Genomic DNA, 27,763 nt, shown 5'->3' with positions numbered 1-27,763 from the left:
CAAAAACACTCTTCACACCTCCACACTGATTGTCATGCTTCGACTCTACCAACAATCTCCTAATAAGTTTCCTTTCCTTGATGAAGAATATATCAGCTATCTGTATAATTCATGGAAGAACACAGGCAACGGCTTTTGTAGGTTGGCGAAAAGTAGAATTATGGATGATTATTCTGTCTTGCAATGAATTATTGTCCACTTATCTTAACAATGTAATTTTTGTTTACCTAAAATACTCCTATTACTCAATCAAGCAAAAGGTATTGGATCACGTATATCTAATCGTGGATTAATGCCAATAGAAGGTATGCTAATGGACAACCAATGGAGGTATTAACTGCAGTGCCAAGAGTATAAATGCGAACCTGACTTTGTAGTGGTAAATTTTCTGCAGGTACTCTTGCTGATTTGCTTGTTTTATGAAATAATACTAATAATTATTCAGTAATTTTAGAATAATACATCTGCAATATATCTGAAGTTAATATTCATGACTAAATAAAAAAAGCACAAATTTTACCAGGAAGGTTTGATACAAAACCACCCTTTTCCTCGATCATTTCTCGCTCCGCACTTGGTTCATGATCAACAGAAAGTTGTATTGCTACACCATTCTTGGAAAGTACTGCACGTGAATCTCCCACATTGCTTAATATAGCAGTAACTGCAGTAGAACCTCCTCTACCCAATTCAGCTGATTTCTCCAATATCTTGTTCTATCATAAGCTTTCCTTATTGCAGTTTCAATATCACTGAAAAATTCAGGCTGCATGGACAATAACTTTTATGAGACCTTGGATATTTATTTCAGAAGTTAATATATATTAAAATTTTCTTATTATAATTGCGTTAAAGGATCCATATAATCAACCCCACCTAATGGGATAACACTTGGTTGTTGTTGTCATCTTGTTATAATCGACAAACTTGTAAAATCTCCAAATGTGTACGAGCAATAGGACAAGGAAACAAATCACCTCTTTCAATATGTTCTCAAATAGATGAGCATGAGCGAATTTGCAGGAATTTTTCCTCCAAATGGAACACGTAACTAAAGGATATTGCTATGCTGGGCTCTTGGACTGTCCGTTGCGAGCGCTTTCCAATTTACTTTGATAGCCGGTGGAAAATTTCCGTGGGACTGGGCCGGTCATCCCAGATTCGACGTTAGCCAAGTTGATTAATCATTTTTTTTCAAATTGATGAGCAGGAAGATAATGCGCGACAGAATGGCCCAAGTGGCCATAAAAAACTGCAAATAGACCCAACTCATTGTCATCGACTTTCTTAATAATCCTGCATTGGGTGTCTCCATTTTCCCTCCACCAAGGGGTAGCCATGCCTGATGCTTCTTCCTGAGACTTTGCACTTGCCCTTTCCAGTATCCGAGGATGACGCAAACCCGGCCTTGGCCTGTGAGAATCACATCCTCTTTATGTAGATCGCACTCGCAACAACCACAACTTTGAAAGCAATCCACCGAATGAAATTCAATCATAAAGATGTTTTAAATAGAAAAAGTTTGTCAGGTTCCACCACCAGAATCTAAATTGCAAAGTTCTGTACTAGAAATTCAGCTACCGGACTATAATGCCAAGTTATCTTAAAAGAGTATTGTCACCTCTTTCTAAAGGCACAAAACTTGAACTTTAAGCCTTTACCTACAAGTTTTCATTTCTGTAAGCAAGTAAAGAGCAGGATCTATCAGACTAAATCAAGGAAAGAATCCAATCACACTCCGAGTTTCTAAAACCCAACGACGTTGATCCCCACTAAATACAAACACATCCAAAGTAAAAGCTGAAGAAAATAACCAAAAGGAGAGCACAGAACAAACGATCAGATCAGAAATGAGCCCGCAAACCGAATATGAGACCAGCGATCACTGGTCTGGATAAGCAATCAAATTTGTAAGAAACGAAAAGAAGATTAATAAGAAAAGGAAGAAAAAAAAAGGGAAACCTTTATCTTGTGCAAGATCTCCTTCCCTGTCGCTGTCATTGTCGCCGGCAGCTGCTTGCGAACAACCCCGAGCCTGATTTCTTCAACGGAAAGAAAGCACGACGAAAGCTTCGATGCGGTGAGGACGATATGAGTGGATCAAAGATCCCCTTTCAGGGCGGTGGACGCAATTCGTGAACGCAGGTGTCAAAAATCTCCGGCAATTTCGCTCCCTGTGAGATTGCCAGTTCCGTCGAAGCCATCATCCACCACTCTCATCAACAGATTGTCGTATTAATTGCGGTGCATTTTTTTTTTAACATTTTCTTTTTCGAAAATAAGCATAAGAAAACTAAGTTTGCATACATAAAATACAAATCAAATCGCTAATTACTAGCTTGTGTGAGGATAAGGCATATGCATTAGGACTATCATTTATAGTTTAACTAATTAAACTCTCTAATACAATGTATGTGATTATTACAAAAATTATCCCCTCGAACAGTGCAATGGTTGAAACATGGAGTATTGATATATAAAATCTTGGATTGAAACTCGGTGTGTACAAGTACTTTATTTTTGAGACGGGGATAGGATATCTTTCTAATTTTAAAATTCACCAAATTTATTCCACTCAAATTTAAAAATAATTTTTTAACAAAATTGGTCCAGTTCGACAAGAAACCAGAGGTCTGCTGAGCTCAGTAAGCAAAAATTTCAATCGAACCAGAATTTAAAACACTAACTGCAAACTACAAATGAACATTTTGTTAGAAAGCTTTGAAGGACAACAATCCAATAATGAATAAACTCATTCAGGCAGAGAGCACACGAATAAAAGTTCGCTGATAAGTATCACAAGAAATATATTGAACAAAACCAGAATGTTGTTAGTTTGCAATCTATTCAACATGTCGATATTTGTGAAAAAAAAAAACTCACCATAGGGGCATAGTTCTAATCAAGGTAAAGATAGCCAGAATGAGAACAATGGTAGTGATATTTATTGGACAATTAGATAGCTGCCGGATGCATTTTTCCATGGCTGTTAAAAGGGAGAGAAGTTACAGAGAGAGAACAATTGATAAATCGATTGTGTTGTTTATGAAAGGCAGAAAGCATGGAGGCTGCATAGTAAATGGGTGATCAGCTCTCTAATAAATCTTTTGTTAGCGTTCAGAGATCCAGGTCAGCTGAAAATACATATCGAATCATCCTTCAAAATGATCCAGTCATGTGAAAGACTAATGGGGTAAATTCAACTAAGAAACAAAAAATTAACAACTGGGCAATCAGACCATGTAAGTCATGCCCACCTGCATCAGATTTGTGTGGGGAACACTTAAAGATGCAATACCTCTTCTGCAGTTCTTTCTAAGGAACGCATAGAAGTAGTTTATAACCAACTTCTTTATAAACCAAGATTCCTTTCTCGCCCTAATGTCACCGTGTCCAAGGAGATAAACAACCCCTGATTCTTTTGCCTTGTGTATGAATGAGAGCTCTCGTTCGAGGCTAAAGTGTGCTTCTGTCAGACACTCGTCACGTGGCTCATCAAAGGAAGTACTAGCTTCCGAGCTTGCCTTATCAATGGGGCCATAACCAGACAAAAGTGGCACACCGAGGGAGTATACACTGCCATTGGGAGCGACAAGAATGTTTGTGGATGAATCTTCTTTCTCAAAATCTGTGTCGGCATCTTCATCACTCTCGAGTGACCGTTCTTGAGCTTCTCGACGTACAAACTTCTCCAGGCTTTCAATCAAAAGCTGTTCAAATGTTTGGTGATGTTCCTTTCGCACATCCTTGTAGCCATATCTGCATCAAGCAGCTAAAACTGTGATCGCAAGCATATACAATGGTGAATTGTAGGGACAAGATCATTTAACTAGAAGCAAAATGCAGAAAGAAAATAGACAATATGGTCAATATCATTAAACCAACAACAGCAAAGAGCATGAATTTACAGATTCTGGTGATTAGTTGATAACAGGCTATTGAAACCAATGGTTGAAGTGCCATTTTATGGACTTTTTGGTCTCCGGCTAGAACAGTACAATTTTGGCAGGCCTTCAAGTATACCTAGATAAATTTAAATTGATTTTACTCCTTTAATTTCCTTCCTCTTAGCTTACTTAGCTTTAAAAATAAGAATAACAATTAGATAAAGGGCAGCCAGGTGCATGAAACTCCCGCCAATGGGGGGTCCCAAGGAAGAGTATATTGTACGCAATCTCATCCTGCATTGTAAAAGGTTGTTTCCGTGACTCGAACCCATGACCACTAAGTCACATGGTAGCAAACCGTAGCATCAAAGCTCCCCTTCAAGAATAACAATTAGATAATCAATTAAATTAAAATTCTATTATACCACTTGAGATGAATTCAACTGAGTTTACATCAATCCTCTTCCATTTCTAGAAACTTGACTGTATCATTAAATAATTAATTGAATTAGAAGTTCAAAGAAACAAGTTCCAAAAGTATAGAAAATATCTTGACTAAATGTTTAACATTAGTTGAGATTATCATTAATCGAGTATATATCAACACACTTTGACATGTGCCTAAGTGTGTCTCAGCATGTTAAGGGACTCAGCATGACCAGCAGAAGAGAGATAACCATGCTGAGCAAGTTTCATTAATTTTCCAAAATGATAAAATTCACATGTGCCACCTGATGTGTCAAGAAAATTCAAACCATGACTGATACAATTGTTCTTCTTTTTTTTCTGATGTTGAATAGAAGACACCCATAGTTAATATCAGTATAAGATGGTTGAGTTTCATATATACAGCTCAAAATTCTAATACTGTTTCTTACCGAGCAATGCAACGGAACATGTGATAGCTCTTGGGGCAGATGCGCCTAAACAAGAACCTTTCAGTCTGTGGCACTACAGGAACAGGCACATATTTTATGCACACAAATAGGATCATTGAGTGAATTGCTGGCAAGGTGGTCAAGAAATGACCAAAGATTGCAGGGATTCCTCTAACCAGCTCATTATAAACTAAGCCAATTCCAGGGGCCCTAATAGTACCCAGGCTGCAACCAAGATCCAATATCAAGTCCATTGATAGCTTCTGTTTCACTTCAGTTTCGTACTTAAGCTTGCTGCCATAATTCCATATGTACATTATCATGAATAATACCCCTGCAAAAACTAACATCACCCAACTTCCATCCACCACACTGCCCAAAACCGAAGAGAAGAAAAGCAATTCCAACCCCAGAAAGAAGGTTAAGAAACAGAACACAATCATAATGTTAATCTGCCATATAAGAAGCATAATGATAGTCACTAAGATTGTGGTCATGATCATTACGCCAAGTTCAGCAATGCCTGCAGAATAACCCCACATTAGGAAAGATAGGCAAATAAAAAAGAAATATGTAGAATGCTGACCTACTTCCAGCAGAAAAGGATAACACTGAAAATTCAGAAAGGTAGAGCGCAAAATTAAGGAAATAGGAACAAATGGTGTTGCTGGAAATGTTCATGATTTTCTGGAGATAAATGGGCTGCATTTAAGCTCAACAGGCACATGGAACTTTGATCTTGGTCAATATGATTATATCACAAGTTATTGGTCAGCAATCAAAAGAACAAGAATTGAGCCCCAATTTAATCCTGGTTAAAGGATGTGATCTACCAAAGTAAAATTGAATAAAAAGGAGTTAGACAGTATCGACAATCAAGTAGGACAGAGAGAGATCTTCAAAGTCATATTTCATGGTGGAACTTCTTTTGTTAAAGTTTCCTTATGGTGTCAACAGAAAAGTAAATAACAGAACCAAATAGGGTACTGCATTGACGTTCTAATATCACTAACCAAGATTACAAGGTATAAGAACACAGGTTGACGTGAACATCAGATTACTCTCTTCTTCTTTTTTTTTCTTTTGCCATAGACATCAAGAATATTGATGCATGATTGTATGTGTGGATATGTAGATAAATTGGGAACCAATAAACAAGATAATGTTTTCTGATATTACATCCAAGTACCACCAGTAATAGTCTGCATGGAACCACCATAAGTTTATGCAATCATGTCCCAATTATCAAACATGTGTATAATAGAATCAAACCTGCATTCTAGCTTAGAAATCCTACATGGAAGCATTTAACTCTTCGCTCTGTGCCTAATTGTATCTTGTGAGTTATTCTTGTGAGTTCAAAGGAGGAAAGAGATCCATGTAGCATACCATATATAGTTGGGGCAAACATGATTTGATGATGATCATGATCTGTGTTATCCTTAAATTTTCCAGTTTATAGGTATAGCTTCCACATCTTCAATGTAATAGAAATAGATGCATAATGGTCAGTCAAAATTGAAACAACTATATACAAAAGTGATGTACTGATGTCTTTATAATCTGCAGGTGAACAATTAATTAGTAATATCATATTATCACCATCATATAAAGAACTATCAATGATTGCGATTCTGTTGATGCATCAAAACCAAGCCAATGAAAAGATCGATTTCAATAAAAAGACAAAGGAAAACGAGATGAGCACCATATGCATTGCCCATCTTATATATGCTCCCAAAGGAAACAACAAATGCCACACAGAAAACCAGCAGAAACCAGTTTATCACTGGAATGTATATTTGGCCCATGAACTTCCGAGATGTGTGTATGATTTTAAGTCGGGGAAAACAACCAAGAGCTATTGATTGTTTTATGCATGAAAAAGTTGCTGTTGTCATTGCCCGACTTGCAATTAGTGCAGCTATAGTGGCTATAAAGAATACCGGCCAGAAAGCTCCTCCTGCAATTGTACAATAGGCCAGTCATGAACAAATATTTATAAAACCATAAACATAAACAAACAATGATAAACAAGTATATAAGAAGTGGATATTTGACAAAAAATGATCTTCCATTGCTAAAGCATATTTAGTATACTGTATTAAGAAATACTTTAACAGCTGGAAAAGAGTTTTTTGGCTAAAGAAAGAGTACATGAAAGAAATTTCTAGACATCCACCCAACAAGTATTGCTAACTTCACAAAGTGTTAAAGAGAAACTTTAAGATAACTATGTTCCTCAGCCATATCATTATGATTCTCAAAGTGATGTGGCATAGCAATACCAGACCAGATTCAAGAAATGGAGGGTCTTGAGCTACTTCACTCCAGAAATCTTACTGCCATGCCTTCTGAACCCTTTGTGGTCATTATCATATTCTTCCTTTGCAGATCACCTATACTGCAGAATTCCCAACTTACAGACATCTTAACAAACAGAAAGGTTGGTCATTGTTGAACATCCATCTAAATGGTTAAAGCACCCAATTCATTATTGGTAATCTTGTTGGAATGTTGGTCAAATGCAAGCGAGGTGTACTTGGAAAGGAAAAAAGAAATTCCAAAAATGCCTTCTCATAAATAATATTTCCCTTCAATATTTTACATAAAACAATTTCTTCATTCCCACACCTCCACCCCGAAACTCATTTTTGTTCTTTCTTTGGTAGAGACGCCCTCTAAATGTTTCTTTATGGATTACTTCTATAGCTCTATAAAGGTAGATCCGCTACCTTAGCGGCCCTCCTAGTGCCGGCCCCACGGATATGGAGGGAGGTTCATGCAGGTACACAGGCCATAGGCGCATGGCGGGGTAAACCCCAGGTCGTCAGTTCCTGAGAATCGACCCCTGGCCATTACGCCAGAGATACCATGCGCCCACCGTCTGCGCTACGCCCTGGGGGCAACTTCTATAGCTCTATAGTTTTCATCTCTCCTTGCACACAACTTAAGAAATTTTAATACTTCTGAAACACTGATGGCAACATGAACTACAATTAGAACACTTCAAAAGATGAAGAATTTGAGGTATAAAAATGAGCATTAACAAAAACAAGAAAAAGATGGATATTGCTTACTGGGGATCGATGAAAAGAAGACCTGCTCATTTTGAGTTAAATTTTCCAAAAGAAATGCACCCTGACCAAGGTATCCCAAGAGAAGGCATGGAAGAACGAGAAATACAAAAGTAAGCTGCAAACAGGAACTAAACTCTCAGAATATAGAAACTGAAAATTAAAATTTAAGCAATAATAACATGGGAAAATGGAGGGAAGCAAAAAAATATTGGCTTTGTTCGTACTTTACCTGTACAGATCTAACTGAGAAATAGCAAAGGTCAGCAAACATTGCCTCAGAACCTGAAATGCAAGTGTAATGTCAATGACTCAGTGGAACAGTTACCAAAAATATTTTGGAAGGAACTCAAATATTATAATGAAGTATTTGTAAATCTGTCTATCCTTTACAGAACATAACATTGCAACCATTGAAGTATGCTGAAAAGACTCAACTGAGATGCCATGTTACCATGTCATGTTATATGAATATCAGACAAAGTCTCTAAAATTCCTTACTATCAAGAGACAACAATGGCATATCAGTTGCCATATATAGGCCCATCCTTTTCCATATAAGGATTTCTTATTATCCTGGGATTTTAGCTTATGTCCACCGTTGGGATCCATTTGTAACTTTGTAATTCCAAGGAGTGTATTGTTAATTTTTCTATATAAATAAAATCTATGGAAGGTAGTTATTAAAGAATAATTCTCCTAACATGGTATCAGAGCCGTGTCACTCTTATTCCTATATTCTTCACTTTTGTCATTTGTGCAACTTCTTCACAGAAGCAAGTTCCCCATAAGACCCCTCTCCCTCTTCTATTCCTGCTGAGGTCTCTTTGGTTTGTGCTGCATAAGTTTCGTGTTCTTCCTTCTGTTTGTGATTATCACAAGTTACCGCCAAATTCAATGCCAATGAATCATTCACACATCTCCTCTGATTTTCGCTTGATGCTTGTGCTGCAAACCACCTACAATGCACATGAATCCTCCAATTTTTCTAGGTGCCTACCCACCTTTGGTTCTCAACATACATGGTAGTTATTTTCCACTAGCCACTTTATCAGCTTGATATCAAAAATACTTTTCTTTATGGTGATTTATTGGAAGAGGTTTGTATGGAGTAACCTTCTGAGTTTGTTGTTGAAAAGGAGATCGGTTTGGTGTGCAAGCTAAAGAATCTTTGTACGTTTTAAAGAAATCTCAGAGAACTTGGTTTAGGAAGTTTAGCTCAGCTCATCTTCACCGTGACATATCTAAGAGTGTAATAGATCTCTCAATGTTTTATCTCGTCTCTCGATTACAGATGCATTTCTTTTTTTTTATGTGAATGATATTATCATAATAGGTAAAGTCTCCATCAAAATTGCACAGTTAAACATATATTCATAAACACTTTCAGATTTGGGTGATTTCAAGTATTTCCTTAGTATAGAGGTGGCTTGCTCAGAGGAAGTTGTCTATTTCTCTTGGCACAAGTATGTATTGGATATGCTCGAGGCTGGCATGGTAGGGACTAAACTAATAAACACTCCCTATATATCATAGTGTCAGCTTGTCCCAGCACAAGGGAAACCTCTAACCAACCTAGGGAAGTATAGGAAGTTAGTGGAAAAATTGAACTAAGCTCAGCCACTAGATCTTACATCTCATTCGTAATCAGTGGGATCAGTAAGCTTCTAGATAACTCATGTATCATAAATCATCATTGGCTTGTGACCCTAAGAGTCCTACAAAATCTCAAAAATGGTGTAGGGAAAGATATTCTAGTTTTTTATCGAGGTCATCTTTAGATCACTCATTACTCTAATGTAGACCAGGCAGGCTCTCCTATAAATCAACGATCTACAACAACAACCAAGCCTTATCCAACTAAGTGGAGTCGGCTATATGGATCATTTTACGCCATTGACTGTTAGGAGATAATCTTATTTCATAGAAAAGTAAGGAGACATTAGTTGTAAGGTCAATTGCAAAAGTAGAGTATAGGGCTTATGGACATAGCAATGTGTGAGCACATTTGGATTAAACATTTGATTACCAAGCTACTATATGCCTTATAGAGCTTTATAAATTTTACTGTAACAATCAAGCGGCAATGCTATAGCCTCAAATCTAGTATTTTACAAAAAGGATGAAATGTGTATTGATCAATTGTCATTTCATTAGGGAGAATATAAAAAGTAATGAAATTGTGACTTCCTTTGCCAGTTCTAATAATTAGTTGGCAGATTTGTCAACCAAATTGTTAACAGGCATAAAGTTGAATATATATACCTATCACAACTAGGTTTCTATGATATATTTGAATCAACTTGAAGGGAGTGTTTGGATCCATTTGTAATTATGTAACTCTGAGTGGTGTAGTGATAACTTTCCTTTATCAATAATATCTATATACGATAGCAGGGGGCTACCAAAGGTCATCCTGATTGAAGAATAATTCCCCTAACATCCACCTTTATTATGTGTTCAATATTACATAAAGGATTTTTCCTTTTCTCATGAAGATTATGACTCCATGTTGATTCTTTGAAAATTTAACGTGTTAAAAGCTCTCCTTATTTGTGACAATATTCAATAAATTACATAGAGATGGCCTAGGGTCTTGAATTTGATAGACATGAAACAGCAGTAACCACTGGATGCCAACTTGCCACTTCAACAGAAAATCTATCAGCATTATGCAATTGATTATAATGAGTAATGGACCTTCTCTCTTAGGTGGAGCTCCACTGTGATAAAACTATTTAGTAGTGTCCATAGTTAAAAACATATAAAAAAAAGTTTCCATTTCCATGTACACAAAGTAGGTTATAGAGTATTATAAGGATATGTAGCTGTCTATCCCAATAGTGATAGTCTTGCTTAATGTGGCAAGTAGAAACCAGCTCAAAAAATAATTGGCAAAAGAATTGGAAAACTTAAGAACTGTTTAAAATGACAACTTGATCCAAGAACAACCAAACTTCTTTGCATGGATGACAAATACAACCATTACAGGTAAAACAAATATAGGTACTCATAATTTGGAGCATGAGGTTATCAGTTATTCCACTTTAGACAATGGTTGTGGAAGGATACAATATCATGAATATGCAAACAAGTAGAAATTGAATGTTAAGCTTTGACGGGTGAAATTTGGAACTGTGCTATATAGGTTTACTTTGATATGTAAAACTAAACACATGTAATATACTATAAGCATGAGGAAAGATGGAGTTCTAAACATCACCAAAAAGAAGCAAACATGTTTTTCAAGAAGTAATTGAATGACAAAAATTTTTATTCTAATAACTGAGTCAACGAACACCAATACATTATGGTTCTCCGGAAGAAATGAATAATAATCATGCTTGTTACCTGTTATGCAAAGAACACAACCCCCCAGAGACAACCATGCCTCAGTTGGATTTCTCTTGTAGTAGTAGTATATATAAAGAGGGTTAAATGCTCTAAGAACAAATGTTCCATACTTTAAAAGGTTATAAATTCCAAAGCCTCCAAGTGAGCAAAACCATATGAATAATGCTGGACCAACAGCAAGCCCTACTTTACTTGTTCCAAACCTCTGAACACTGAACAGGACTATAAGAGATGCAATTGAGATCATCACCACTTCTTCTGCGAAAATCATAAAGTTAATAGACTAAGTATTATGAGTAAGAATCACGAAAGCTAAACTAGATGTAGTAAAAATTAAACAATAGGAAAATCACATTGTATTCAAATAAACAACTCAGAATAGGATTATTTCACCTAAGAATTTTCATCTTTCAAGCAACAATTTTGTAAACAAATCAACATTGAAAATAGAGCAAAATCTTCATGAACTGTCCAACCATCTGGCTTGCCATATAAAAAAGAAACTTTTGAATTTATAGATTATAAGTTCATAACTGATCGTAGAAAGTAGAAACTGGGTGGTTTAACCATGGACCTGTGGGCCATAGCATCCAGACAACAGCACATCCCGATATGGTCTGTGGAATAATAGGGCTGGTATGAAGGAAGAACAAATCCCAAGCAATCTATGAACTGTAGAGTTAATGTACGCTACTTTAATTCCTGTGGATGACTTACAATTGTCAGGGGAGGAGACTAGGCCCTGTAAATGCACAGATTCAGGTCAGGGATACCCTATGATGCGAGTGTTCAAGTTGGCCAAACTAACATTGTAGGGTGTGTCCTTCACATGTGACGAAAAGAAGCTTCTGTGCAGTATCTTGAATATCTTTTCACAGTAGGAATGCCTTACAGAATTATTAACATGGCTAGACATATGACAAGATGCTCACCAAACCAAATGAAAATGATGCAATGTCTTAGGGACATGAAAAAAATGTGCTATAAATTGAAGAGAAATTGGATAACATCCTTGGTCCTTGTCACACATTAAAAACACCCATCAAGGTTGAAACATTCCAAAATAAGGAACTCCCAAAGTCAAACTATGACCCCTAAGATGGAGGGCAATGCCATAATCAACAAAAAAGATGAGTGTCAAAACAGACACAAAGATATGCAAGATTCAATATGCCACAAACCCGTAAGAAGTTGAAGACTTAATGGGCTGAAACTTCCAAAAAATAATCAACAGCAGAGTGTCTATACAGTGAAAAAAACAATTACTCCACAAAAAGTCAAGGGTGCGCAAGTTCTGTTCATGACCTTCAACATTTAAGAGTATTTATTTCAGAATATTTTTTATTTTTTACAATTTTCTTCCCATATTAAAAAAAAAGTGAAAATGTGTCTGGGAGGAATATTTAGAGAAAAAACATGCAATTGACATTTTCCCCATGGGTGAGAGCAACTAGATTGTTTTCTCTCTCTTTTTTTTGTAAGTGTAATTTTCATTTCTTAGATAAGTGGAAAGTAGATGATAATGATTCTTTTTTTTCCATAATTCGTTTTCTCTAATAAGAAAAAACAAAACTTTTACAAACCAAACACAGCTTTAAAAATTTAAAACCAGACATCTTTCATATCCATCCTAGAAGGTTGAGGCCTTAGGCCACTAATGGGTCTAGTCCGAGTGGACATTGCACGAGTACTTGAAACATGTAAGAGTGAGGATGATCCGAATGGTTGTTGAAGGCGACCATGCTAGCCTGTCTTAATTTTTTGATATTTTTTTCAAAAAAAATATCAAAAGCTCCAAGACATTATATACTAATAATTGTCCTCTTATTATAATTATAGCAACGTGAGAAACGAGTGAAGCAACAAAGGAGTGATAACCATGTGGGACGTAGGGGCAGAGAATGCAAGTATAAAAATCACTGTTTTAGCACCATGATGAAATAAAGTTAGTATATTAATATAAATGATATTGAAGTTTAGTTTGGCACGTCGCTGCGCTCATCCATCCTTATCACTCATTCCTTCCATTCACACGTTGCTTCGCAGCAAGAGTCTAACATGGGCTATTGGCCATGAACTTGGTAGTTCGTTATCACTCGTTCGTCACTATTGCTCGCTACTCTTCTAATTCTCTTTTCTATATTTAATCTTGTTTAACTCTCTGTCCTTAAGGATTTCCTCTAAAACTGGCTCTCTCAGGTAATCCCACATGAGATCAAAGAAGGGTGCGCTCTAGTGCATTTTCAGCTATAGCTATTAAAGTGAGGCTCCAAAAATGCATTGTATTATAAAATAGGTTGTTGAAAGTCAGACTCGATCACAAGTTTGAGCGTGCCATGAAGTGCGTGAAAACGGGCCAGCCATTGGGTAAGCGGGTCTAGTCCAACTGTGAGAGTTTGATTAACTACAACTAAGAAGGTCAACCCCCATGGTCAACCTCTTTAGATGTCAATTAATAATGTAGATTACAACTATGACTTAGCAAGATAGACCTCCCATTACAATATAATTATCACTCTTACAAGGTCAGGTGTGTTGAACGACAGGCATTAACAATGGGTCTATTCTGATATTTGATTACACAATATGCTCATGCCACCTTCATCCAATATACCCCTCAGCAGGGCCAGAAGGAAGGAATTCCATATCATCCAAAATCCCCTACTCTCATCCAATTAGAATAGAACTGGAGTTAGGCATTGGAGTCAAACCCCTTTGAGTCCACTCTCGATGCTTTCTTCTTTCTAACAAAATTTTTTCTATATCACTTGACTCTTTCCTTATTCTGTTTTTAATCAGACTATAAGGTTCTTCTTGGAGCTACTATTTGTGGAAACAGTGTACAGCTTTTTGCATGTATATATAGTGTTATGATATAAAAAAGGTGAACTACAATATCAATAGACAAGCTTGGTCTTGTGCACTAGTCTCATAAGATAAATAGTCTAACATTGAAAATGGGTGAATTATAATAATAGCAAAAGTATGAGATTGGAGCCTGAGCAACAGAGATAGTTAAACAGGAATAGAGTGGGAAGTGAGAGAAGACACCTCTAGCTAGTCATACATGTTGGAGCAATGAGTTTTGATGTTTGGACAAAAACATAAGTTAGATTATGTGATAATGAATCGTGTTAAGTGTGTAACCAGGATACTAGGTGCGGATACTTGACATGTAGTGCCCCAAAAAAAATGTAAGTATGATTAAATAAATCGAGTTTTTATGTTATTATGTTAATTTTTAATGTATCATAAAAATATTTATACTAAAGGGTCGGAATAATTAATATATTAAGTAATAAATTAATAGACCCAGGCCAATTTGTTAGCAAACCCATCTTCCCTGCCCTTTTAAATATATTCCTTTAAGAGAGAATTTTAGGTTTCCCTCATATTTGTGTCACCGCCCTTTCTCCCTCCCAACCCTTAGCAACCCTCGAGGAAATTGAGGAAGAACATTGCCAGATCGCTTCACGTCGTTCCCCTATGTCTCGTTAAATATCTTTTCACACGCAAAATACTAAGGCAAGTTTTTCTAACATGTTTGTCGGCGCTATATGGGTCATAGTATGAATGTTTTGAGGTTGGTTGTGTGCCTTGTTGTTAAAAAGCATGTTTCTAAATCGTAGGAAGGTTTTGATGAAGTTTCAACGACTTTTTGATATAGACCATGTTGCTTGTGTTTATTTTTCATGTAAGATTTCTTTCTTGAAAGAAATGTAAAGTTTAATTTCAACAAGATTTTATTTTCCATTGGGTAAGGGTAACATAGATTAAACTGTTGGATTAAAACTAGATTAGCTAGCTTAATTAATTATTGCTGATTATTAAGATATAATAAATTTGATAAATTAATTAGAGTATGCAGTTAGCGTTTTGATCACAAGGAATTAATTAATTAAAACCTTAATTAGTTAACGATGTGATGCTTATTGATTCGTTAGGTGATTAATTAATAGATGAATCAATTAAAATGGAATTTTTCATGGGATGAGTAAACAGAATTATTGGTAATCTACTTAGCTAATGAATAAGTAATAAGTCCATAGCATTTAACCGATTGATTAATTAGTTAATTAATGACCTTATGGAATGAATAATTAATGAATTAATCCAACTATAGAGTGATTAAATTATTAAATTGAATATGAATTCATATTAATAAGTATTAATTAAATAGTTGATCAACCAGTTAAGAATTTGCTACAAACTCATTTAAGAGAATTTAGATGATTACAAAAGAGGAAAAATAAATGATTAACCTATGTAGACTAATTATGGTTAGTAGGATTGATAATTAATTAACTGGCTAATTAATGATACTGACTAATTCATAAAGAGGAAAAATAAATGATTAACATATGTAGACTAATTATGGTTAGTAGGATTGATAATTAATTGACTGACTAATTAATAATATTGATTAATTCATATTTACAGATTAGTTAAATTAGATTAATTAGTTAATTAAATTTTGATTACTTAGTTAATGAACTCATAGAATTATTTTGATTAATGATTTAGAATCAATTATGTTATTACAAATCTAAATTATTAATTAGGTGAGATAATCCTTATAATTACTCAACCAAGTGATAGGATTGACAATTGAATAATTAATTGATTAATTATAAGGCTATTAGGTGATTTGATTGATTTAATTACATATTAATTAAATTTGTAGATGAAATTAATTGATAGGTAGATTAAGTAATTCATTTGGTTGATGAACGAAATAGCTATCAATCGGTTAGGAAAATGGCTACAAACTCATTAAGAAAATTAAGAAAATTATTAGTTAGAATGGGAGGATAAATTATTGATTTAATTTTTATTATTAGGATTATTCTGATACTTAGATAGTCTTTGTACCATTAGCTAAGTGTTTGTTTTCAAATTATTATTCATGTACTTCAATATTTTCTATGCTTAATTTAAGAAGATTCTCAATTTGCCACGTGTTTCTTTGGTGATACCATGCAATCGAATGAAGGATAGTGTGAGTTTTTGTGACAATGTGGCGGGTAGAGGAATCCGGCTTAAGAAATGTCCGGTGAACCTTACCAAAACAAAAGAGGTTTGAGAATTCGGCTTAAGAATGGTTCGGCGAACCTTACCAAAACAAAAGAGGTTTAGGAATCCCGCTTAAGAAGAGTCCGGTGAACCTTACTGAAGCAGAGAGGTTTGAGAATCCGACTTAAGAAGGGTCCGGTGAACCTTACTGAAGCAGAGAGGAGAAGGGTCCGGTGAACCTTACTGAAGCAGAGAGGTTTGAGAATCCGACTTAAGAATGGTCCGGTGAACCTTACCAACCTAGTACTAGGTAAACGTTTGGCCAAACGAACAAAGATTGAGGAAAAAGAGCTACATTCAATGCTAAGAACGAACTTAATTATTTTTGACAATGAAAGATAATGTTTGATGTTATCATATTTTATGTCAACAAGCCTGAGATCTTAAATGTTTAAAGTATTTTCTTATATATATATATATATATATATATATATATATAAGCTTATTAATGTATGTTGATTTCTTACTATAAAATGTTAGAACTTACTGAGTCTTTAGACTCACTAGATCCATATGGTACAAGTAATAAGGAAACGGAGGAATTCGATGGATGAGCTAGCTCGTACATGGCAGTGCACACTCGACGACCGTGTCCTTTTCTTTTCGGTTTATGTTATTCCTTGGTTGAGGGTTGTTTCATGACATAAGTATTGCAGGTGCAATAACGGAAGTTCCAAGAGGTCAAGGGTGATTGAATGCTTTGCAAACAAAAGTCTTGGCAGATCAAGCTTAATTAGATCCTTAGTAGAAGAGGAAGATCTGAAATTGGTACTTCTTGACAACCTGGAGCCCTAGAGAAAGATATTCTACAAACTCTTGCAAATTTCATTTGAGCAAACATGAGTGTGAGAATATATGTAATTATGGACCAAACGAGGGTTAGATTAGGCTCGGACTAAGACTAGAAATAGCTTTAGTCGGCGTTTCAATTGACTAAATGTGTTTTTCATCCCACTAATATTGTTTGTCAGTCGGAAGTCAAGTTTGAGTCAACTGATGCTATGCATAGTCGATTGATGGTATCTCGATTCAACTAAATAAACAATTTCATTATTACAACTAATCAAATAATTTGTTAAACAATCAACTGAAGTTGATGGAATGTTGAGTCAAGTGATGAAGTTGGATAGTTGCAATGGAAAGGTTAGATGTTACAATGGCGGCAATTTAGGAGCTTCAGCAAGCAGAGGCCAATCAACTAGCGGTAGAAACTGAAATTGTTGGTAGTTGACTGATGGTAGCAATTGGCGGTAGTTGGCAGTCCTAAAGAGGTGGGTAAAGTGGTTGTGTAGCAAAAACCAGTTGACTGAACTAGAACAAAATAGATATTTTAAAGGTTGAACAAATACTTGGTCGAAGGTTATATATAGGGCTTGAAAGATATGAATGAACTTATTTAAAGTGTTGATACTGTGCTGAATTTTCTTAGTCTCCAGTCCATTCTCTTGCTTTCATTATAATTTTTTATTCTAAATATTTCTCTAGTAAGAGAAAGGCCTACACCTCCGGAAGGTTTCCAAAAAAAGAGAATATTAACGGATTCGAAGAGTGATATGTCAAATGATCATATGCCATAGAATAGGAGCCAAGGGCCACCAATCCATAAGCCTCCTTTCGATCTTACAATATAACCTCCGGGATCTCTTGAGAATAGATATAACCATCTTAACTAACTATCACCAAGAAAAGAATGACATGAAACAAGATATCATAAAAGTTTCAATATTGAGATGTGCATTAGAGCAAATAGAACTCATATCTCATAGCTTGGCAAGCCAAAACATTCAGAATTAGTGTTCTAAAAATCGGCCAGCGTTGCCTAGGTGCTAGGCACCAACCAACCGGACCGAAAATATACTAGTCGACCAGCCTAGGCGGCCTTGGCAGGATTGGTGGTCCTATGCGCCGCCTAATCGGTGGAATCGTCTAGGCGCTATGGAAATAGTGCAGAGTTTTCATCATTTTTTTTAGTTTAGGCTTTTAAATTTAAAGACCAATTAAAAAAAACTAAAATGTAACCCTTGTTTTTACTTAAGTTTCATAAGTCATAAACTTTGGTCCAACAAGAAAATAGACTTGTTGGCTTGCCCTAACGGCTAGCACCAAACTTCATCTTCATCTGAGAGAATGAAGAAACCCATATTTTGGAGAAATCAAAGAGTTAAAAGGTTGGAGAAATCGATTTGAAGAAAAATTTGTTGTCTGATCTTTCCAGCAACTTGGAAGAGATTTAATTGAAAGTTGGTCAAAGCCTCATCCTCTGAAAAAGTCATTTCATTAGACAACCCCGAAAAAGCTCTAGAGTGAGAGAACTTCCCGTGGATGCTTTTACATCCAAAGAATAAGAGGATCACAATGATGATATTGAGTTTGTGTCCAATGAAGAACAAGTCGTTGAAAATTATGGAGAAGAAGTAGAATAAATTTATAATATTTTATTAGTCATGTAATTTTAAACTCGTTTTAAATTTGATGTTATTGTATTGGAGTTATAGAATGTTATTTATTATGTCATATATGTTGATACCGTGGAATTCTCCTAACGACGCCTAGTCCCTGCCTAGGTGGCCTAGGCGCTAGACGTTGGTTTGGCGCCCAACTAACGCCTAGCGAATTTTAAAACCTTGTTCAGAATACATGTCATCATCAGAATAATAGCAATAAACCAGTAGATTACCTTGCTCGATGCTAGATATTCCAACTTTCAACCCATTGAAAGCAGACATCACTACAAAATACAAAGAAGATTATTGTAAAACAATGAGCAAAAAAAAGAATAGACATTACTAGTTATGTGAAGTAACTCCATTATATGGAATAATAACAATGTTTATGGTTTCAAAGGAAATAATCACACAACCTGACATTGCTGGAGTGACGACACCATCAGCAATCACCATAGCCGTACCAAATAGAACCAATATCAACAGCAGCTTTTTTAACATTAAAGACTTTTCAAGATGCTCCTTGATTTTCAAAGACCTTTCTAGTTCTGGAGATGGAACCTTCAGCCTGAAACTTGATATGCGAGCATCAGAAGGCAACTGATTTGGAAGAAGGCTAGCCTTTGCATTCCTGCAAATCAAAGAATACAATGCAAATGTTCCTCCTGTAAAAGGACCAGCATAATGAGAAGGCACTCAAATAACATATAATGAAAGAAACTGGCAAAAACAAGCACATAGAACTAATTGCATACCTTCACCGTCATCATTAGCCCAAAGGACAACGAAGATATATTTGACAAGTGACACCAAAATCAATGTATATAGAACAAGAGAGAGTGCTCCTAGAACATCTTCCTGCTGAACAAGAGGATACTTATTGAACATGACATCAAGAGTGTACAATGGGCTCGTCCCAACATCCCCAAATACAACTCCAAGCGTCTGAAGAGCAAGCACTATGTGCCTTCCCGGAGTAGCATTCTATTCAATAAGCAGAATACATTCAGAAAGCTATCAAGATCAAAGCAAATACCCAGTCCAAAAAAAGGGTCTTTGAAGGTGTTCTAATATAATCCCATAATTCCATACATCAATTGCTTGGTTAGCCAGAAAAACTACTTTTAATCCAGATACCAATTTGGCAATAAAAACTTTCAGCATCAGGATCAACGAAACTTAGCAATCACTTTTGTAGGATATGTTTACCGAGCAATCTGGATGCTAACTTACAGAAAGATAGCATTTGAACACAAGTACGCACCTCAAAGTCATTTCTATGAGCTCCATGGACCTCGAGAGCTTCGACGTCGAAGGAGTCGATTCGGTGGCCAGTCCGGATCAGCCTCTGTTCCACATTTTCCTCTTCCTCATCCGACTCGTAGCTCCTCCTGCGAGACGAATCATCTTCTTCCTCGTTCGAGTCGTCCTCCTCGTCGCGGGCGACCCACCGGGATTCGGTGGAGTCCATCTTGACGAGGTGCCCGTTCCCTCCCTCCGCCATCGACTTCCTCACCGGGGAACCCAAACAAAGGCAAAGGCCGATTCCTAATTCATTGCAAATCTTCGAAAGGTCGCCAAGAGCAGATCAGAGCAGATCGAAATTCAGAAGCGAGAGTGAGGAGGAGAGCAAAAGCTGGATTTGGAGGAAACGCCAAAAAAAAAAAACGAAAAGTAACAAAGAAAGACAAAAGGAAAGACGGGAAGAGATCGAGACGACGAGGGGTGAAAATCCAAGGCGGAAATTTATTGAGAAAATTTCACAATTTCGACCCTGGAGCTTTTCTTTTTTCCAAGAATCTCTCCCAACATTATAACATTTGGACAAAAAACATAAAAGAGCTCACCATTAACGAATGGCACGATCCTTTTATAAAAAATATATTTATTCTAAAGTATTATTATAATATGATAAAATATAATATTTTATTTTAATAATATTATGATCTATTAAATATTATTATGTTAAAATATATTTGATCTTGTCCGAGAGCATGAAGTTGGAAAGCCGGGGAGGTGACGGTTCCGCTGACTGGATGAAGACCTTGCTCCTATATGTAAAATAAATCAAATTAGGAAAGGGGTCACTGGCGTTGACCCTCCGATACTTAAGTTAGAAAAAAAAAGAGGAATTGAAAATAATAGAGGTCGAGATCTCATTTACCTTTTTTCATACCTATCATACTTTTTTATACCTGTTTTAGTGACCCTTCATATGCCCCTATTTAATGATATTGATTGTAGATAGAAAGCATTTTTTATCTTGGCTTCTTCGCATTCAATGATAGATGGAGTGTTTTCTTTTGTTTTCTCTTCCCCTTATGAAGTATCTGTTTTTCCTCTTTTATTATACCGGTTCATTTTTCACTGTCAATGGCATACTCCGAGCCAGACGGGTGGCCCGCTCAGCCCTCTTCTACCGATCGGGCTGACCAAACGTTGTTTCCTCCAATCGGCTAACCGGACAACGGTTCCTCCAATCTGCCTATGCAGCCCTGTCTCGCTCGGCAACGTGGTTGAGTCTCTGAGCTCTAACGTTGACCGTTTTGACTTTGACCTCCACCGTGGTCGTTGACCCGTGTCAGGTGGGCTCCTCCTCATCGCCGCATCACAAGCCTCCCTTTTAAGTCTAGTCGAAGGAGGTTGCAAGTCCGACTGACTGGACAAGAAGTGTCTTTGGTGACTTTAAGGTCTATTCGACCCATATGTTCTAGGGGTCGATCGGACTGTGCTTGGTCTTTAATCGCTAATCAGCCTACAAGCTAACGTCGCTTAGTTTTATTTGTTGTTGTCGGGTTCAACCCTGTTGTTAGGGTCGGTTGGTGCTAGAGGGGGGAAGGGGGTGAATAGCTCGTCGCGTTCGTTATCTTGATGCTTTTCGTGATGATGTGCAGTGGAAAAGAGCTCGAAGCAAACATTCACAACGCTAACAAAAGGATTTACTTGGTATCCACCTGAAGAAAAAGTGACTAATCCAACGATTCATACACGACACTCACTCCACTAATAAAAACACTCATTTTTGGTAACTACCGGAGGTGGAAAAACCTCATACAACACTCACACATACAACAACTCAACACAAGAAGAAAAATACAATGAATACAAATGAAAAACTCTATTCTTACTCACTTGTTGTTTGTTGATGTCTCTTGAACTTTGGAAGTGCACCTGCACTTGCCTCCACGAGCTTATAAAAATTGGCGGTGAGTGTCGAGGAAGAACGTCTATGAATTGAGAGAAGAGTTGCGAAGACGAAGGCTCGCCACAACTTTATACCTTGCGCTTCTAGGGCTCACAATCGATTTGGCTTACTTCCAATCGATTGCCACGTCAAATCAACACGATCCCAACCGTCCAAAACCTGCATCCTACGCAACATTCATATCCCAATCGATTGGGGAGGCCTGAATTGATCGGCTAATCGATTCGGAGTTCCTCTGTGCTCCGCAAGAAAATGCTTGAATCGATCGCCCGATCGATTCAGCGTTCCTCACGCCGCGCGAGAAATCAAGCCCCAATCGATTGACCGATCGATTGGTGGTGCCCAATCGATTGGTTGATCAATTGGGGAAGCTTCTGTGCTCGCAATTCAGGCGCCCAATCGATCGACTGATCGATTGGGCTGCTGTTTATCACAACACTCTCCTAATCGATTGGATTTCGATTCAATCGATCGACTAATCGATTAACCACCCTTGACTTGCTTAACTCAAGCTCAAGAGCCCCCAATTCCAACATCCGGTCAACCGTGACCTATTAGAACTCCTCATGCCTAGGATTCGGTCAACCTTAACCTGCTGGGACTTCTTCACCAAGTGTCCGGTCAATCCTTTGACCCACTTGAACTTTTCTCCTCGTGCTAAGTGTTTAGTCAACCTTTACCCACTTGGACTTACCGTCTTGTGCCAAGTGTCTGGTCCTCCATGACCCACTTGGACTTCCTTCCACCAGATGTCCGGTCACCCTTGACCTATCTAGATTTTCTTGTGTCAAGTATCCGGTCATTTCTTTGACATACTTGGACTTCCCAATACCAGGTGTCTGGTCAACCTTGACCCACCTTGATTTCCATGTGCCTGGCTTCACTCACCAGGTATTTCCATCTGCCTAGTTTCACTCACTAGGACTTTCCATTTGTCTGGCTTCACTCACCAGGACTTTCTATCTTCCTAGTTTCACTCACCAAGACTTTCACCTAGCTTCACTCACTAGGATTTTCCCACTGTCCGGCTTCACTCACCGGGACTTTCACCTGCCTAGCTTTACTCACTAGGTCCTTCACCTGGCTTCACTCACCAGGATTTCCTAACTGCCTGACTTCACTCACCAGAACTTCCACTTGCCTAACCTCGAGTTAGGACTTTCCCAATCAAATATCCGGTCAACTCTTTAACTTACTTGACTCTTCTTCACATCTAACTGGTCAGTCCTTGACCAGAGGGGAATTATATCAATAATCTCCCCAATTGGACGATTACTCCTGCAATCTCCATATATTGTCAAACATCAAAACTCTGAGACTCAAGCTTAAGTCAACTCGAGCTCAGTCAACTTGGTCAACCTTGACCCAGGGGATATTGCACCAACAATCTTCCCCTTTTTGATGTTTGACAATACATTAAGTTAGACTAATCTAATAGCCTCAACTTCTTCTCATGCCAAAGCATGAATGAGGATTTCCTTCATTCTCTCCTTTTCCTAGAGGGCAAACTGTCTTTTTGGATAATGAAGGCCTAACTTAACCCTACACATCAAAAACTCTCCCCCTGAAAATTATCCTAACATTGTGCACAACCTCACTCGTTGTTCACAACATCACAATGAAGGTCTCATACCCTTCATTGTCTTATTTGCTTACCCTTGAGCATTAACCAACTTCACATTCACAATGAAAGTCTCATACCCTTCATTATATTCAATGCTCGTCCTTGAGCATTTAACAACTTCACAATCCTGATGAAGGTCGCATACCCTTCATTGTATCTGATGCTCATCCTTGAGCATACTCCTTTTCTACAATGAAGATGTCCAATCTTCCATTGTTCCCCAATGCTTAACCTTGAGCATTTTTCCAAATGAAGGATTTACCACATTCAATGGTTTCTAAAAATTATTTCCATATTTTTAAAGAGTAGCTTCCCCTAAAAATATGTTTCAAACTTCTGTCATTGCACCAACAATGACTTGGAATCCCTAAACCTTTAGGAAATCCAAAATTAGAAATTTTAAGGTTCAAAAATCAAATATTAAAACTAATCTCAACATAAACTTCAACTTAGTCTTCCTTAATCAATCCATTATTATTTTCATCACGAAAACTCCCCCTAAATATATATAAATATATTTCAAGGGGTTAGAAATGGTTACCTAGACTAAAAATAGTTTAAAGTATTGAAATCAGACATTTACAGTAAAAAACAACCTTCTCAATCGATTGAAGTTGGGACTTAATCGATTGAAACCATTCAATCAATCCACTGATCGATTCCACGAGCTTCTGTTTGCGGAAAAACTGCTTGAATCGATTGACTGATCGATCCAACATAGTTGAATCGATCGGCCGATCGATTCCGCGACGCTTTGTTCGCGAGAAAGTCCCTTCTCAATCGATTGGCCGATCGATTGAGACACTCCAATCGATTGGCTGATCGATTGGAAGTCTGATTTCCAGAAATTCAATTTCAGCGAAATTCATAAATGCCCTAAAAATTCTACAAAATTCTAAAAATCATGAAACTTCTTATAGACATTGTTTAGGGTACATACCATCAAGAAAAAATAGTTTTCTAAGAAAATTCTTCCTATTTTCAAAGAGTGACATAAACTTGAAAACTTGCAAAAACTTCAATGTTTTTTCCAAGTTTGTATTTAACTTTTTAATGATGATTACTATCAAAAGATAACCTTCACCAAGGTTTTCCAAAATACATTTAAAATGATTTTCAAAATCAATTTTCAACCATTTTCTTTGGACTCAATGCACATGACTTGTACATTAGTTTCCCCAATTATTGGAGTACACATAAATATGTGTTTTGATGAGATCAAAACTCAAATAAATGCACTAAATCAACATCTCGAGTCTTGTTCACCATCCTAACATCTCACTTGTACCTAATGTGCACTAAAACACTTAAAGTCACCTTATAGTCTTTGTGAAATGTAGATTTTGATTTTTCCCTAAACTAGGGATCATACATATCTATCTAGGCATTTTGAATTATCAAGATCCACCTACGATGTCATTTGTTAGTAAATGTCATTATCCTTAATTGCAAGAAATTAAAAATAAAGCATGATGATTTATGGCATACATCAAAATAAATGGTTTTCAAGAGAAAACATGCTATAACTACATGATGTATGTATAACATGACATGATATTTTTGTTGTGTTTTTCATAATAAGCATGAATGTAAAATATGATATCATGACATATGATGGGTAAACACTCATGGCAATTAGCATAAATAAAATTTACCTAAGTAATCTATATAATTGTATCCTTAATTCTTAGCTAAACCTAAAATTGATCTAGATTGCCCCCGTTTTCTTTAAGAAAATGTCAAAACCCAACTTGACATTTCTTTTGCCTTTCCTTAATTGTGTCAATTTAAATTATGTATATTTTCTCAAGGTTTGACACATTTTACTCTTCCAAAGAGTAATCACTTAAATTAAGACTTAAATTTGTCCTTAACTCCTTAAGAAAATACCAAAATCTTAACTTGACATTTTTTATACTTTTCCTAAGTGTATCAATTTAAATTAAGTTAAATTCCTCAAATTTTGACACATTTTACTCTTCCAAAGAGTAAATATTTTATCCACTACATTTTCAAAGGTTAACACTAACCTTGAAAATAATGCTCTCAAAGTGTCAACTTCATCAAGGTTGGGTTAACTACCCTTCCAATTTGAGTTGACACTCTCTAACCCATCTGGGGGTAGAGAAGATGCTCCTAGGAACCCAACACCTATTGGTGCTCCTTGGATCTTCTAGGTATTCACTAGGGATAACTTCTCTTAATATCTTCCTAATGACCTTTCTATGCTTGTTAGAAGCCTTGGTCACCTTCTCTAGGTCAACTCTAGGGATAGCTTCCCTTGTGACCTCCTTAGTGACTTTCTTAGACTTCTTAGAAGTCTTAGCCACATTTGTCTTTGCAAAAACACTTCTAGGGATAGCTTCCCTTGTGTTTTTGACTTGACCATTAGACCTAGGGTTAGTTCCATAGCTATATGGAACCCTATGATAAGAAGGAACATCTTTCTTGACTTGAGGTTTGTATCTCAAACCCTTCTTACCATTGGATGACCTTTGTGCTCCTATCCCTAGATTATGCTCATTTTGACCCTTAATAATATTTTCCATTTTCTTTAGGGTCTTCTCCAATCTATCAAGCCTTGATCTCAAGGCTTGGTTTTCCAATCTTAAATCCCTAGATTTTGATTTATCATTCAATCCTTGAGCATTTATATTTCTAGGCTTATACCTAAGGTCCTTAGAGTTATTGCCTAGATTGTTATCTACCTTCCTAACCTTAGGTGAAGTAGTCTTGGCATGAAGAGCTACATGTTTTCCTTTAACACTATCATGTCTCCTATTTTTATGGTAAATAGCATTAAAATGATATAAGTTAGAATTAGCATGTTTGTTACAATTACTTAAAGGAGTTGGTTCAATAAATGATACCTTGGGTTTGCTCTTACAAACTCCCCCTTGACTTGAACTTCCTCCTTTAGGCTTGACCGATTTCTTCCCCTTTGGGCATTGGTTCCGGTAATGTCCTTTTTGGTTACAAGAAAAGTGCACAATGTGCTCCTTACTCTTCTTTGTTGTGGAGGCGGTCTCCTTGGGTTTCTCCTTGCCCTTTGATGCCACTTGACCCTTCTTCTTGGCCAATTTAGGGCACTTACTCTTGTAGTGCCCATGTTCCCTACACTCAAATTATATAATATGATTTTTATTTTTAATTGAACTAATTATACCTTCACATGTAGGGATGACACTCGATCCTCCAATTGATTTTACTTGACTTGTGGAGGTTGCTTCATCCTCTTCTTCTTCTTTTGACCCGAAAGTAGAAGCTTCTCCTTCTTCTTGATCCGGTGTCAATGAATGTTGCTCCCCCTTAATCCTAGAGGTGGAGACTGTTGGTCCCTTTGGAGACCGGCAAGAGGGGAGGGGTGAATTGCCATGAAAAATAAAATAATCCCTTCTCGACTTTTCAAACTAACATTTGTATAATAATTAAACAGAAAGAAACTAAAGAAAGAGGCATATAGAGATTTACTTGGTTACAACCGGGGAGGTTATTAATCCAAGGAAGATGTAGCACTAAATATCTCCTTTAGTGGAGAAGCCTCTTACAGCAATGAAGAGCAAAACAGAGAAGCTAAACTACAAATAAAGCGCACAAGTGTAGAATAAATGAATTGCTTGGATTGATGAACAACTTCTAGATCAAGGCTATATTTATGGTCTTGGTCGGGGTGCCCCGAAGGGGTTTCGAGCGCCCTGGGGGAGATAAAACTTTATCCCCAACGCAACGGATCGCGTTTGATACGATCTGGTCAAAAAGCCGACTCCAGGCGCCCAGAATGGTTTCGGGCGCCCGGACCACTAAGTCAACCCAGTTGACTTTCTGGTTTGGGCCTTCTGCTCCGGTGTTGCTTGCCTCGGTCTGGGTCTTCTGCTCCAGCTCCGCTACCTTGGGTGATTTCGACCATCCGGAATAGGGCTCACCCGAACCCAACTTCCGGCCTTCTCCTCGAGCAGCCTTCCTCCCCGGTTTCTCGTCCCTCGAATGTCGCGTACGTTCTTCTCGTCCACCGGTGTACTCTTCCGCGGTCACCTCGTCCCTCGGACGCACCGAGCTCATCGACTCTCTCTCCGTGTCGTCCTTCTCGTTAGCCGCGTCTTACGCTCGACTTCTTGTGTTCCTAAGCTCCTGCACACTTAGACACAAGGGTTAAACACAACAGGACCTAACTTAACTTGTTTGATCACATCAAAACATCTTGGGGTTCCAGCAATCTCCGCC

The 27,763-nt window shown here is 37.1% G+C and overlaps 1 protein-coding gene and 1 pseudogene across 1 annotated transcript; both read right to left on the bottom strand.

The window, feature by feature from the left end:
* Window positions 1-415: 415 nt before the first annotated feature.
* On the bottom strand, window positions 416-2,984 carry LOC122000551 (annotated as a pseudogene).
* An 85-nt stretch (window positions 2,985-3,069) lies between these two features.
* On the bottom strand, window positions 3,070-20,495 carry LOC122027163 (potassium transporter 7-like). Its single transcript, XM_042586057.1, has 10 exons — window positions 19,978-20,495; window positions 19,469-19,697; window positions 19,130-19,378; window positions 18,947-18,997; window positions 11,194-11,454; window positions 8,075-8,127; window positions 7,846-7,960; window positions 6,474-6,728; window positions 4,766-5,288; window positions 3,070-3,759 (listed from the first exon to the last, which is right to left on the bottom strand). The coding sequence occupies exons 1-10, from the start codon at window positions 20,215-20,217 to the stop codon at window positions 3,234-3,236; spliced, it is 2,502 nt and encodes an 833-aa protein (XP_042441991.1). The 5' UTR covers window positions 20,218-20,495; the 3' UTR covers window positions 3,070-3,233.
* Window positions 20,496-27,763: the final 7,268 nt, after the last annotated feature.

Source organism: Zingiber officinale, chromosome 1A (genome assembly GCF_018446385.1).
Source record: "Zingiber officinale cultivar Zhangliang chromosome 1A, Zo_v1.1, whole genome shotgun sequence".
Taxonomy (NCBI): domain Eukaryota; kingdom Viridiplantae; phylum Streptophyta; class Magnoliopsida; order Zingiberales; family Zingiberaceae; genus Zingiber; species Zingiber officinale.
This window is presented reverse-complemented; position numbering and strand designations above follow the sequence as displayed.

Coding starts and splice junctions, on each gene's coding strand:
- LOC122027163 (XM_042586057.1), bottom strand. CDS start 20,217: ATGGCGGAGGGAGGGAACGGGCACCTCGTCAAGATGGACTCCACCGAA. Junction 11,455..18,946: donor AATATCTAGCATCGAGCAAG/GTAATCTACTGG, acceptor TGATTTTCGCAG/AAGAAGTGGTGATGATCTCA. Junction 6,729..7,845: donor CTTCTTTTCATCGATCCCCA/GTAAGCAATATC, acceptor GTACAATTGCAG/GAGGAGCTTTCTGGCCGGTA.